The 11,990-nt window shown below is 44.0% G+C and overlaps 1 protein-coding gene across 2 annotated transcripts in view; it reads right to left on the bottom strand.

Annotated features, from left to right (window-relative positions):
- CAND2 (cullin associated and neddylation dissociated 2 (putative)) overlaps nt 1–11,990 on the bottom strand; it is a 45,314-nt gene that overhangs the window by 11,503 nt on the left and 21,821 nt on the right. For both annotated transcript variants that reach the window (XM_066245529.1, XM_066245530.1), the window contains exon 11: nt 6,749–6,844. In XM_066245529.1, coding sequence (XP_066101626.1) covers nt 6,749–6,844 — 96 coding nt within the window. The remainder of the gene's footprint in view (nt 1–6,748; nt 6,845–11,990) is intronic.

An 11,990-nucleotide genomic window follows, 5' to 3' on the forward strand; every position in this document is an offset into this window, starting at 1 on the left:
AGGTTTTCAGTTTCTTGCTCTTTCTCTACCCCTTCCAGCACCCCCAATGCAAATGTTGGTGTGCTTGGAGATGTCCAGAGGTTCCTTACACTATCCTCATTTTTTTTTATTCTTTTTTCTTTTTACTGTTCTGACTGGGTGATTTTAGCTTCCTTATCTTCCAAATCATGTATCTGATCTTCTGCTTCATCTACTTTTCTGTTGATTCCCTGTAAATTATTCTTCATTTCAGTTAGTGTGTCCTTTATTATGCTGTTGAGGTCCTTACTAAGTTCACTGAGCATCCTTAGAACAAGTGTTTCTAACTCTACATCTAGTCAACCTGATCCCTACTGCCCACTAGTGGGTGTTCCAGTTTTCATGGTGGGCGGTAGTGGAGCAACCAAAGTATAAATAAAAAGATAGATTTAACTATAGTAAGTTGTTTTATAAAGATTTAGTCTGCCAAACTTAGTGAAAATCCGACATAAAGTACTTGGTAAGTAATTATTATTATATGCTTTAACTTGCTGTAACTCTGCTTTATAAATTTTATAAAGTAAAGTTACTTCTCTACTTTATAAATGACCATTACTGTGGAACCGGTGGGCGGTTAGAAAATTTTACTACTAACAGAGATACAAAAGTGGGCGGTAGGTATAAAAAGGTTGACTACCCCTGTAGTAGATTGTCTCCTTTTTGTTTTTGTTTGTTTGTTTGTTTAGTGAGCAAGAGAGACAGACAGGCAGGCAGGAAGGAGAAAAGATGAGATGTATCAACTTGTATTTGTGACACCTTAGTTGTTCATTGATTGCTTTCTCATATGTGCCTTGACTAGGGAGCTCCAGCAGAGCCTGGGGCCCCTTACTCAAGCCAGAAACCTTAGGCTCAACCCAATGACCTTGGGCTTCAAGCCAATGACCTTTGGACTCAAGATAGCAACCATGGGATCATATCAATGATCCTACACTCAAGCCAGTGACTCCTTGCTCAAGCTAGTGAGCCTGCACTCAAACCAAATGAGCCTACGCTCAAGCCGGTGCCCTTGGAGTTTCAAACTTGCATCCTCAGCATCCCAGGTTGATGCTCTATCCACTGTGCCATCACCAGTCAGTCTTGTTTAAGTCTTTTTCTGGAGTTTTGTTTTATTCTTTCATTTGGGACTTGTTTCTTTGTTCCATCATTTTGGCAGCCTCCCTGCATTTGTTCCTATGGTTAGGTAGATCTGCTATGTCTCTCTGGCTTGGTAGAGTGCAGTAATGTAGTAGGTATTCTGTAGGGTCCAGTGGCACAGCCTCCCCAATCATCCAAGCTGGTATGTCCTCGAGGTACACCCTCAGTGTGAGCTGTATATACTCTCCTCTGTAGCTGAGTCATCTTGATTGCCGTTAGCACATCAATGGGAGGGATTTGCCTCCAGGCTGATCAGCTACAAAGACTGGCTGTGACCACTGACCACCATGGAGGACCAGCTGTGCAAGGGCCCACCCCACGGGAGCAGGACTCTGGTGCTGGCTGTTTGTCCCATGAGTGTGTCACTTGTGGAGATGGTTAGATAGTGATGCTTTAACGTGGTCTGAAGCTGTCCACTGGGTACACTGGCTCTGGGGCCTCCTTGAAGGAGCAGGGCAAGGTCAGTCACCACCTGTGATCTGCCTGGGGCCGCCCACCATGAGCTACAAAGTAATCTTCAGATGCCTACTACTAGTGCTGGGCTTGGAGGTGCCCAGGAGAGGCCAAGTTGCGAACCAAGGCCAGCTGCTGCTATGCTGGGGCTGAGGCTACTTAGTGAGAGGTACAGGGCATGTTGAAGCCAGATGTTGTTTGAGAGATTATAGAAAAATCTGAAGCATGAACCAAGACAGGCCATTTGTACAGAAAAGCCACTGGAAACCATTTGGGTGGGCCTGAAAGTTGGGTGGGGTAAGGCCTCAGGGAATCACCAGAGAGGGGCAGATAGTGTGAGACAGGTTGATGGAGTCTCAGATATAGAGCCTGCCTGTTGGCTCTGTGGGGGTAGGGCTCATCAAAGGAACAATGACCTCTTCTAGCGCTTCTGTCTGGGAGAATGTTACCGCCCCCCCAGCTCTCAAACTGTTGCCAGACCATTCAGTTCTTCCCATATGTCTCTGGTGCCTTTTAAGATGCTGCCCCAGGCCCTGGCCGGTTGGCTCAGTGGTAGAGCGTCGGCCTGGCGTGCAGAAGTCCCGGGTTCGATTCCCGGCCAGGGCACACAGGAGAAGCGCCCATCTGCTTCTCCACCCTTCCCCGTCTCCTTCCTCTCTGTCTCTCTCTTCCCCTCCCGCAGCCGAGGCTCCATTGGAGCAAGGATGGCCCAGGCGCTGGGGATGGCTCTGCTCGCAGCAGAGCGACACTCCGGAGGGGCAGAGCATTGCCCCCTGGTGGGCAGAGCGTCGCCCCCTGGTGGGCGTGCCGGGTGGATCCCGGTGGGGCGCATGCGGGAGTCTGTCTGACTGTCTCTCCCCGTTTCCAGCTTCAGAAAAGTACAAAAAAAAAAAAAAATTAAAAAAAAAAAAAGATGCTGCCCCAGTGCTGGAGATAAGATGGACAGTGCCCAAGTGAGTCTGTACAGGTGCAGGTCCTTTAAGAGGAACTGCCTGGGACTCTAGCAGCCTTCCATCTCCCTCATTCTCAATCCCTGCTGGTTTTTACAGCCAGAAATTATGGGGACTTCTCTTCCTGGCACTGGAACCCTGGGAGAGGGAGCCTGGTATAGGGCTGGGAACCCTTGCTCCTCAGGGGGGATCTCTGAAGCTGAGATATCCTTCCCAATTTTTTTTTTTTTTTTTTTTTTGACAGAGAGAGAATCAGAGAGAGGGACAGATAGAAATAGACAGACAGGAAAGGAGTGAGATGAGAAGCATCAACTCTTTGTTGCAGCACCTTAGTTGTTCATTGGTTGCTTTCTCATATGTGCCTTCTCCGGGGCGCTACAGCAGAGCAAGTGACCCCTTGCTCAAGCCAGCGACTTTGGGCTTCAGGACAGTGACCTTTGGGCTCAAGCCAGTGATCATGGGGTCATGTCTATGATCTCATGCTCAAGCCAATGACTCTGCGCTCAAGCTGGTGAGCCTATGCTCAAGCCAGCTGAGTCTGCAGTCAAGCTGGCAACCTTGGGGTTTCAAACCTGGGTCCTCCACGTCCCAGTCCAACAACGCTCTATCCACACCACTGCCTGGTCAGGCTCCCTCTCAATTTTTATCTGCCATACGTGGATATAGGACCAGTCGTTCCATGTCTCTGCTCCTCCTACCAATCTCAAGTGGCTTATTCTTTAATTCCCTACTTGGAGGACTTCCATTCAGCCAGAATTCAGGTGGTTCTGAATGATGGTTGTTCTGTAGTTTAGTTGTAATATTGATGTGGTTGTGGGAGGAGGCAAGTACCTCATTTACCTACACTGCCCTCTTGCCCAGAATTCCCTAGACTTCTTAATAATTCTGTTAATGTTTTATATATTTAATAAATAAAATCAAGAATTGGGGGATCCCTAAAAAAAAACACCAAAAAACCTAACTGTATTTCAAATGATGGCCTTACCTATGGTGGCACAGTGAATAGAGCATCCACCTGGGATCCTGAGGTCACTGGTTTGAAACCCTGGGCTCGCCTGGTCAAGCACATACGGGAACATAAGTTGATGTTTCCCATTCTTCCCTACACCCCACCCCCCTCTCTCTCTCCTCTCTCTAAAATCAATAAATAAAATCTTAAAAAAAAAAAAACCTAACATAACCACCTGGGTTATGAAGAAGAAAACAATTCACCCAAGTAACTTCCAGACAAAGAATTTTGATTACATGCTCTCAGGCTAAAGACAAAAGAACTATAAACAAATATTGACTTTTCACAGAGATAAAGGTTAGCAATTCTCAGACTACTTTCTGTGCATTACAAAATTAAGTAAACAAATACCTTGTAGATAACAGGATCTGGGTTTCTCCCTGTAAGAGAAGGGTATTTTGAAAGAAAAAAGGCTAGAATGAACCCTGTGGTGCTGGACAGGAATAGGAGCTAACACGCAGATATATGTGTGTCTGTATATATCTATACATTTATACCTTCATATATTTCATAGGACCTACTGTCTGCTGAGAGGGCCTAGAAGCAATGGTACCCCAGAAGCAATGAGCATATACAGTATCCAGATCTTGGATTCTAAATACCATTCTGCACTGAAAGGAATATGGGTTCCATTGATAAATGGCTGATTCTAGGGCTAGAGTAGAAATGATAAAACTAGAAGGTGTTATTGTGTGAAAAAGTAAGGATATGCTCAAAGAATAATGGAAACATGTCAATGAACATGGGAGCCAGCCAAATCTGTGACAATCTTGAGAATCAAAATGAATTGACAGTAATAGATTATAACTCACTAAATGAAATAGGACTCTATGAGTCTATAATGATATGAATGAATGAATGAATAAATAAATGACAAAAAAGAAAAAGTTCTTCCTGAGAATAGAATGCAAACTAATACATATAGAAGGCATGCTGGAATTAGAAAGTTGATGTTTGGCAACTGTCAGTAATCACTGATTCAGGCAAGAAACCACAATAAATGCAAAACATAGTGGGCAAAAAATTGGTAAGGAAAAGGATATTTTGATAGACTAAAAAGTACTTATTCCAAACTAAAAATAGTAACTTTAGAAAGAAGAATCCTGGAAGTCTACACCTTTTTTTTTCTTCTTTTTTTTAGGTGAGAGGAGAGGAGACAGTGAGGCAGATTCCTGCATTTGCACTGACCAGGATCCACCCAGCAACCCCATCTGGAGCCAATGCTCGAGTACTGAGCTATTTTTAATGCCTGAGACTGACAGCACTCGGACCAACCAGCCTATCCTCCGTGGCCAGGGCCGTCACTGGAACCAACCGAGTCACTGCCTACAGGAGGGGAAGAGGGACAGAAGGGGGAGTGGGAAGAGGAGAGAAGCAGATGGTCACTTCTCCTATGTGCCCTGAGAAATCGAAACTGGGACATCCATACACTGGGCTGATGCTCTCGTTACTGAGCCACTGGCCAGGGACAGAAGTCTCCACCTTAACAAGGTGATCAGAGTTACCATCACTAGACACAGACAAACTGCCATCACATACCTCCTGATGTCACACTGGGGAGGACAAAGTCTCCCAGCAGAGTGGGATTACAACCCAGGGCCAGCAGCCTTGGGGCCCTTCAATTGTGCTATGCTGGCTACTAGGATCCCCACTCTCTGTGAGAACATAGCTTAGCATGTTCGATCTACTCTCTAAGCCTTAGTTTCTTCATCTGTGAAATGGGGCCAGTTTTATATTCCACACAGGGGGCTTTGAGAATTAACTGTGATGAGATATATTAAAGCAGTGTTTTTCAATATCCAGTCCATGAAAGAGTTAACCACCCTGATTCTGTGTGAACATTATAGACCCAATGATTATAGACTCTATAATCTTCACATAGCATCAGGGTGGTTAACTCTATCGCAGACCAGCACTAAATTTCTTAATGTTGGTGGTTGAAAAACACTGTATTCAAGGACCTAGTGTGGTGTACCTGATACACAGTGAAAGCTCAAAAAGAGTGGTTAATACACACAACAGCCTGACCTGTGGTGGTGCAGTGAATAAAGCATCGACCTGGAACGCTGAGGTTGCCAGTTTGAAACCCTGGGCTTGCCTGGTCAAGGCACATACAGGAGTTGATGGTTCCTGCTCCTCCCCCTTCTCTCTCTCTTTCTCTTTACTGTCTCTCTCTAAAAATGAATAAATAAAATCTAAAAAAAAAATTAAAAAACAAAACAAACAAACAAAAAACACACACAACAAAAACCAACCACCCAGATAGAGGTCCCTGGGGGTTCCAGTCATGAGCAGCTCAGGCAAGATGTAGAAAAACAGGGCTGGGGCAGTGTGTGCATGCTGGGTCAGAATACAGGACGAAGTCACCGCTGATGATATTGCTATAGCTTCTAGACATGTTCTCCTATTCAGAGTGGTCATATCTGCTGATCCCTTGATTTCTCACAATGGTGCCCCAGCAGGTGGAGATCAGCACCCCAATTTTATGTCTGAGGATAAGATGATCCATCCACACTCACACAGCCAGGGAGTGGCGGAGCCAGGATTTGAACCCAAGGTTGGCAGATTCCAAAACCTTTCCACAGTCCCATAGGCTGCCCTGCCTGCACAGGGAGGGCCAGACCTTGGTGCTTATTCATTTAAAGGTCCACAGGCTTGGAGCTCTGAAGAAGTGAGCCTGGTCCTGCAGAGGCCCAAAGGGAGGAGGGCTAAGGCTCCTCCCAATGAAGGCTACTTGGACTCCTTAGGCCAGAGGTCCCTCAGACAGTAACAAGTCAAGGAGCTGCTCTCCCTTTCCCCAGTGCAGCCCTGCCAAGCTGGGGGCCACCGAGGCCAATGCGTTTGAGCAGTTGGTAGTTTTCCACTTTGAAGAGCTTGTATGTTCATGGAGCACCTTCCCCCCAATTATACATGGGGTCTCCAAAACCTTATAAATACAAATTTTGTGTCGCCATGTTACAGATGAGGAAACTGAGGCTCAGAGGTCAGAAGAGGCATGCTGGGCTCACCCAGCAACTCAGTGACAGCACAAGGATTGGAACCCAGGCCCCGCTGTTGTCATAGGGGTGAGGTGGCCATCTGAATCTCCAACTTATTTCAGTTAGTGTGTTAGAAAAATCAGCCCAAGTTCAAGGTCTGTGGAGGGGACTGAATGGGGCTGGGGAAGTGGGAATACTATGCTCACCAATGAAGCTCTTCAGGAGGGGGTCAATAGGATGGGGCTGGTCCGAGATAAGGAACTTGACCGCTGTGATGACAGTGCTCCGGGTGTGTGGCTGACCTGCAGGACAACAGGCAGTGGCTTGGTGAGAAGTGGAGCAAATCCTGGATATCCATAGGTCAGAAGGTGCCATGGCTCCCCTCTGCCTCAATGGAAGACAGAAATGTACTCCCTCCCCATTTGAAACTCCCCCTCAATCTGTGGAGAAGCCAATGCTACCATTACCCTTAGCAGCCTAGAACCTTCCCTGAGTTCTTCCTGCTGCGGCTAAGTGAGGAAAACTGTCAATTTGCAGGTAACCACACTGCAAGGTACAAATGGAGAACTAAGAACTCAAGAACTAAAAACCCACCTGATGCCTGACCTGTGGTGGCGCAGTGGATCAAGCGTCAACCTGGAAACACTGAGGTTGCCGGTTCAAAACCCGGGGCTTGCCTGGTCAAGGCACATATGGGAGTTGATGCTTCCTGCTCCTCCCCCCTTCTCTTTCTCTCTCTCCTCTCTATAATGAATAAATAAAATCTTTAAAAAAAAAAAAAAGAAAAAAAAAGAAAACCCACCTGACCTGTGGTGGCATAAAGCGTCGACCTGGAAAGCTGAGGTCGCCGGTCCGAAAACCCGGGCTTGCTCAGTCAAGGCACATGTGGGAGTTGATGCTTCCTGCTCCTCTCTCTCTCTCTCTGTCTCTCTCCCTCTCTCAAAATGAATACATTAAAAAAAAAAAGAACTAAGAACCCAATGCAAAGAAAGATCTTTACTCAGGCCTTGGGACTGCATTCTATTTTTCAGACACATTATTTCAATTAATCCTCAGAACTGTCCAATTAATTGGTTGATAATAATATATGATATAGTAATTAAAATAATGAATAAAATCATTAATCTCTATGTTATAGATGAGGAAAGAGAACCCAGAAAAGTTAAGTCCACATGTAAGGCCACCCAGAAAACCCAGAGTTTAACAGCTGATTCTGAGCCTTGGCGGGGCTCTCCTACTCAGCCCTGCATTCCCCAAGCAGGGGGCAGTTGTACTGCAGGCAGGCTAAAGACCAAGGGGAATCCAACAGCATTCAATGCATCTCCAAAGTCTGGGAATAAAGAACTCACTTAGTTTTGCTTTTCTGCTTGCTTTCTGAGTGGAGAAGATGAAAATATGTTTTCCATTGGGTGAATGATATAAATCAGCAGCTGCCCTACATGCTCAATATTCTCTCTATTTTTTTATTTATTTCTTTTTTTTTTTTTACAGGGACAGAGAAAGAGTCAGAGAGAGGGATAGATAGGGACAGACAGACAGAAATGGAGAGAGATGAGAACATCAATCATCAGTTTTTCGTTGCGACATCTTAGTTATTCATCGATTGCCCTCCCATATGTGCTGTGACCACGGGCCTTCAGCAGACTGAGTGACCCCTTGCTCAAGCTAGCGACCTTGGATCCAAGCTGGTGAGCTTCTTTTTTTTTTTTTTTTGCTCAAGCCAGATGAGCTCGCACTCAAGCTGGTGACCTCAGGGTCTCGAACCTGGGTCTTCCACATTCCAGTCCAACGCTCCATCCACTGCGCCACCGCCTGGTCAGGCTCAATATCCTCTCTAAACTGCTCACACTCTATTGTCATGTTTTTCAGAAACAGTAAAAGAAAATCCTAAAATTTATATTGAACCACAAAAGACCTCAAATAGACAAAACTATCCTGGGAAATAACATTGCAGAAGGCATCACATTTCCTGATTTCAAGCTACAGTATTAAGCTATAGTCATTAAAACAGCATGGTACTGGCATTAAAAATAGACACATAGGACAACAGGACAGAATTGAGAGCCCAGATAATAACACAGGCATATATATGGTCAACTAATATTCAACAAGGGAGTCAAGAATATTCATTGGGGAGAAGACAGTCTCTTCAATATATAGCTGGATATTCACATATAAAAGAATGAAACTAGACCCCTAACTGACACCACTCACAAAAATTAATTCAAAATGTATTAAAGACTTAAATGTAAGAACTGAAACCATAAAACTCCTAAAAGAAAACATAGGAATAAAGCTCCTTGACATGGGTCTTGGTAACGATTTTTTGGATATGACATCTAAAACACATGCAAAAAAATAAAAAAAATAAACACGTGGGACTATATCAAACTATAAAACTTCTGTACGGCTAAAGAAACCATCAACAAAGTGAAGACAACCTATGAAATGGAAAAAAAAATTTACATACTGTGATAGAGGTTAATATCCAAAAACATATAAAGAGCAAATAATAAATAATCCAATTTAAAAATGGGCAAAGGATCTGAATAGACTTTTTTTCAAAGAAGATCTCAAAAGGCCAACAGATACCTGAAAAGGTACTCAATATCACTAATCATCAGGGAAATGCAAATTGAAACCACAACGTGTTACCACCTCACAGCTGCTGGAATGGCTGTCATCAGAAATACAAAAAAGGTTAAGGACGTGGAGAAAAGGGAACCCTTGAACATTGTTGGTGGGAATGTAAATTAGTGCAGCCACTATAGAAAACACTTTGGAGGTTGCTCAAAAAAGTTAAAAATTGAACTACCATATCATCCAGCAATCCCACTTTTGGGTATATATCTGAAGGAAATTAAATCACAATCTCTCTCTCTCTTTTTTAAATTCATTGATTTTTTTTTGAGCGAGAGGAAGGGAGGGAGGGAGAGAGAGAGAGATACAGGAACATCGACCTGTTCCTGTATGTGCACCAACCAGGCATCAAACTGGCAACCTCTGCGCTTCAGGACAATACTCTAACCCAGTGGGAGTCAACCTGGTCCCTACCGCCCCCTAGTGGGTGTTCCAGCTTTCATGGTGGGCGGTAGTGGAGCAACTAAAGTATAAATAAAAAGATAGATTTAACTATAGTAAATTGTTTTATAAAGATTTAGTCTGCCAATCCTAGCGAAAATCCGACATCAAGTACTTGATAAGTAATTATTATTATATGCTTTAACTTGCTGTAACTCTGCTTTATAAATTTTATAAAGTAAAGTTACTTCCCTACTTTATAAATCACCATTACTGTGGAAGCAGTGGGCAATTAGAAAATTTTACTACTAACAGAGATACAAAAGTGGGCAGTAGGTATAAAAAGGTTGACTACCCCTACTCTAACCAAACAAGATATACGGCCAGGGCTGAAATCACTCTCTCAAAGAGCTATTTGTACTCCCATGTTCACTTCAGCAATAACACTACAAGACATGGAAACAACCTAACTGTCCATAGACAAATGAATGGATGAAGAAAATGTGATACACACACACACAGAGGAATATTATTTAGTCACAAAAAAGAAGAAAAGCCTGTTATTTGCCACAACATGGATGTGTCTTGAGGGCATTATGCTATGTGAAATAAGAGAATGACAAATAATATATGGTCTCATTATATGTGTAACCTAAAAAACCCCACAAACTCATAGAAACAGATCAGATTTGTGGTTGCCAGAGGGAGGTTGGGGTGGGCAAAATGGATGAAGGTGGTCAAAAAGGCACAAACTTCCAGATATAAGATAACTAGTTTCTGGTACTGTAATGCACAACATAATGACTATAGCTAACAATATACTGTTTTGTATATTTGAAAGTTGCTAAGAGAGTAAATCTTAAAAGTTCTCATCACAAAGAAAAAATGTGTAACTATGATAGTTGATGGATGTTAACTAAACTTACTGCAGTAATAATTTCAGAACATATGATTTATCATCATTATGTTGTACTCCTTAAACAAATATGTTATATGTCAATTATAGCTCAATAAAACTGGAAGTTAAACAAATAACTATTAAGTGTTTGCCTCTATCCACCCATTACCCCCCAGCATATAACAATAAATGGGTTAAGTCTGTTTCCATCACAAACTTTATATTTGAGATTCAGGAGAAAGTTTACAATTTGGTGCTTGGATGTGTGTAAGAGTTACAAATTCAGACTTTTTGTTGTTTCCTCTTTCTCTTTTCATCCTGACTGGTTCCTAAGAATACTCAAGGTGGCTGATGAAGATATACAAATAGAATAGGATTAAGTGAATTTAAAATAAGAAAAAAAAAGACAAAGGCAAGGAAGTGAGATGGAGAATAGAGTGAGGGGCGTACAGATAGAGGCAACTGGGAAGTCCCATGAACTCGCCCAAAGCAGGCCAACAGTTCGGCTCTAAGCTAACTTTCCCAAAGTCAGAGGTAAAAAAAAGACATATGACTAGTTAGCTGGTTCAGCAGTATACATGAGGCAGAAACAAATCAGAGCTTTAAAAAGGCAGGGCTGGCCCTGGCCGGTTGGCTCAGTGGTAGAGCGTCGGGCTGGCGTGCAGAAGTCCCGGGTTCGATTCCCGGCCAGGGCACACAGGAGAAGCGCCCATCTGCTTCTCCACCCCTCCCCCTCTCCTTCCTCTCTGTCTCTCTCTTCCCCTCCTGCAGCCGAGGCTCCATTGGAGCAAAGATGGCCCGGGCGCTGGGGATGGCTCCTTAGCCTCTGCCCCAGGCGCTAGAGTGGCTCTGGTCGCTTGCAGCAGAGCGAAGCCCCGGAGGGGCAGAGCATCGCCCCCTGGTGGGCAGAGCGTCGCCCCCTGGTGGGCGTGCCGGGTGGATCCCGGTCAGGCGCATGCGGGAGTCTGTCTGACTGTTTCTCCCTGTTTCCAGCTTCAGAAAAATACAAAAAAAAAAAAAAAAGGCAGGGCTGCTCCTCATCCCGAGACTGGCCTCTCAAGTGTCCCCATGAAAAGCCATGTGAGAGTAACAAGGAATGTCCTCAAGAGATGTTCTTCTCATCCATGCAGGGGTGAGGGCCATGTAGTTGCTTCTTATAAACCCAGAAACCCAGCAACCCAGCAAGGGCTTAACGTAATCACCAACATAGCAACAGCAGCAGTTACTCAGTGTTAATTAGGTACCACACACTGTACAGCAGGGGTCGGGAACCTTTTTGGCTGAGAGAGCCATGAACACCACATATTTTAAAATGTAATTCCGCGAGAGCCATACAACGACCCGTGTACGTTACGCATTATCCAATAAAAATTTAGTGTTGTCCCGGAGGACAGCTGTGATTGGCTCCAGCCACCCGCAACCATGAACATGAGGGGTAGAAAATGAATGGATTGTAATATATGAGAATGTTTTATATTTTTAACGTTATTATTATTATTTTTATTTTTATATATTCATTTTAGAGAGGA

Source organism: Saccopteryx bilineata, chromosome 10, assembly GCF_036850765.1.
Source record: "Saccopteryx bilineata isolate mSacBil1 chromosome 10, mSacBil1_pri_phased_curated, whole genome shotgun sequence".
Classification (NCBI taxonomy): Eukaryota; Metazoa; Chordata; class Mammalia; order Chiroptera; family Emballonuridae; genus Saccopteryx; species Saccopteryx bilineata.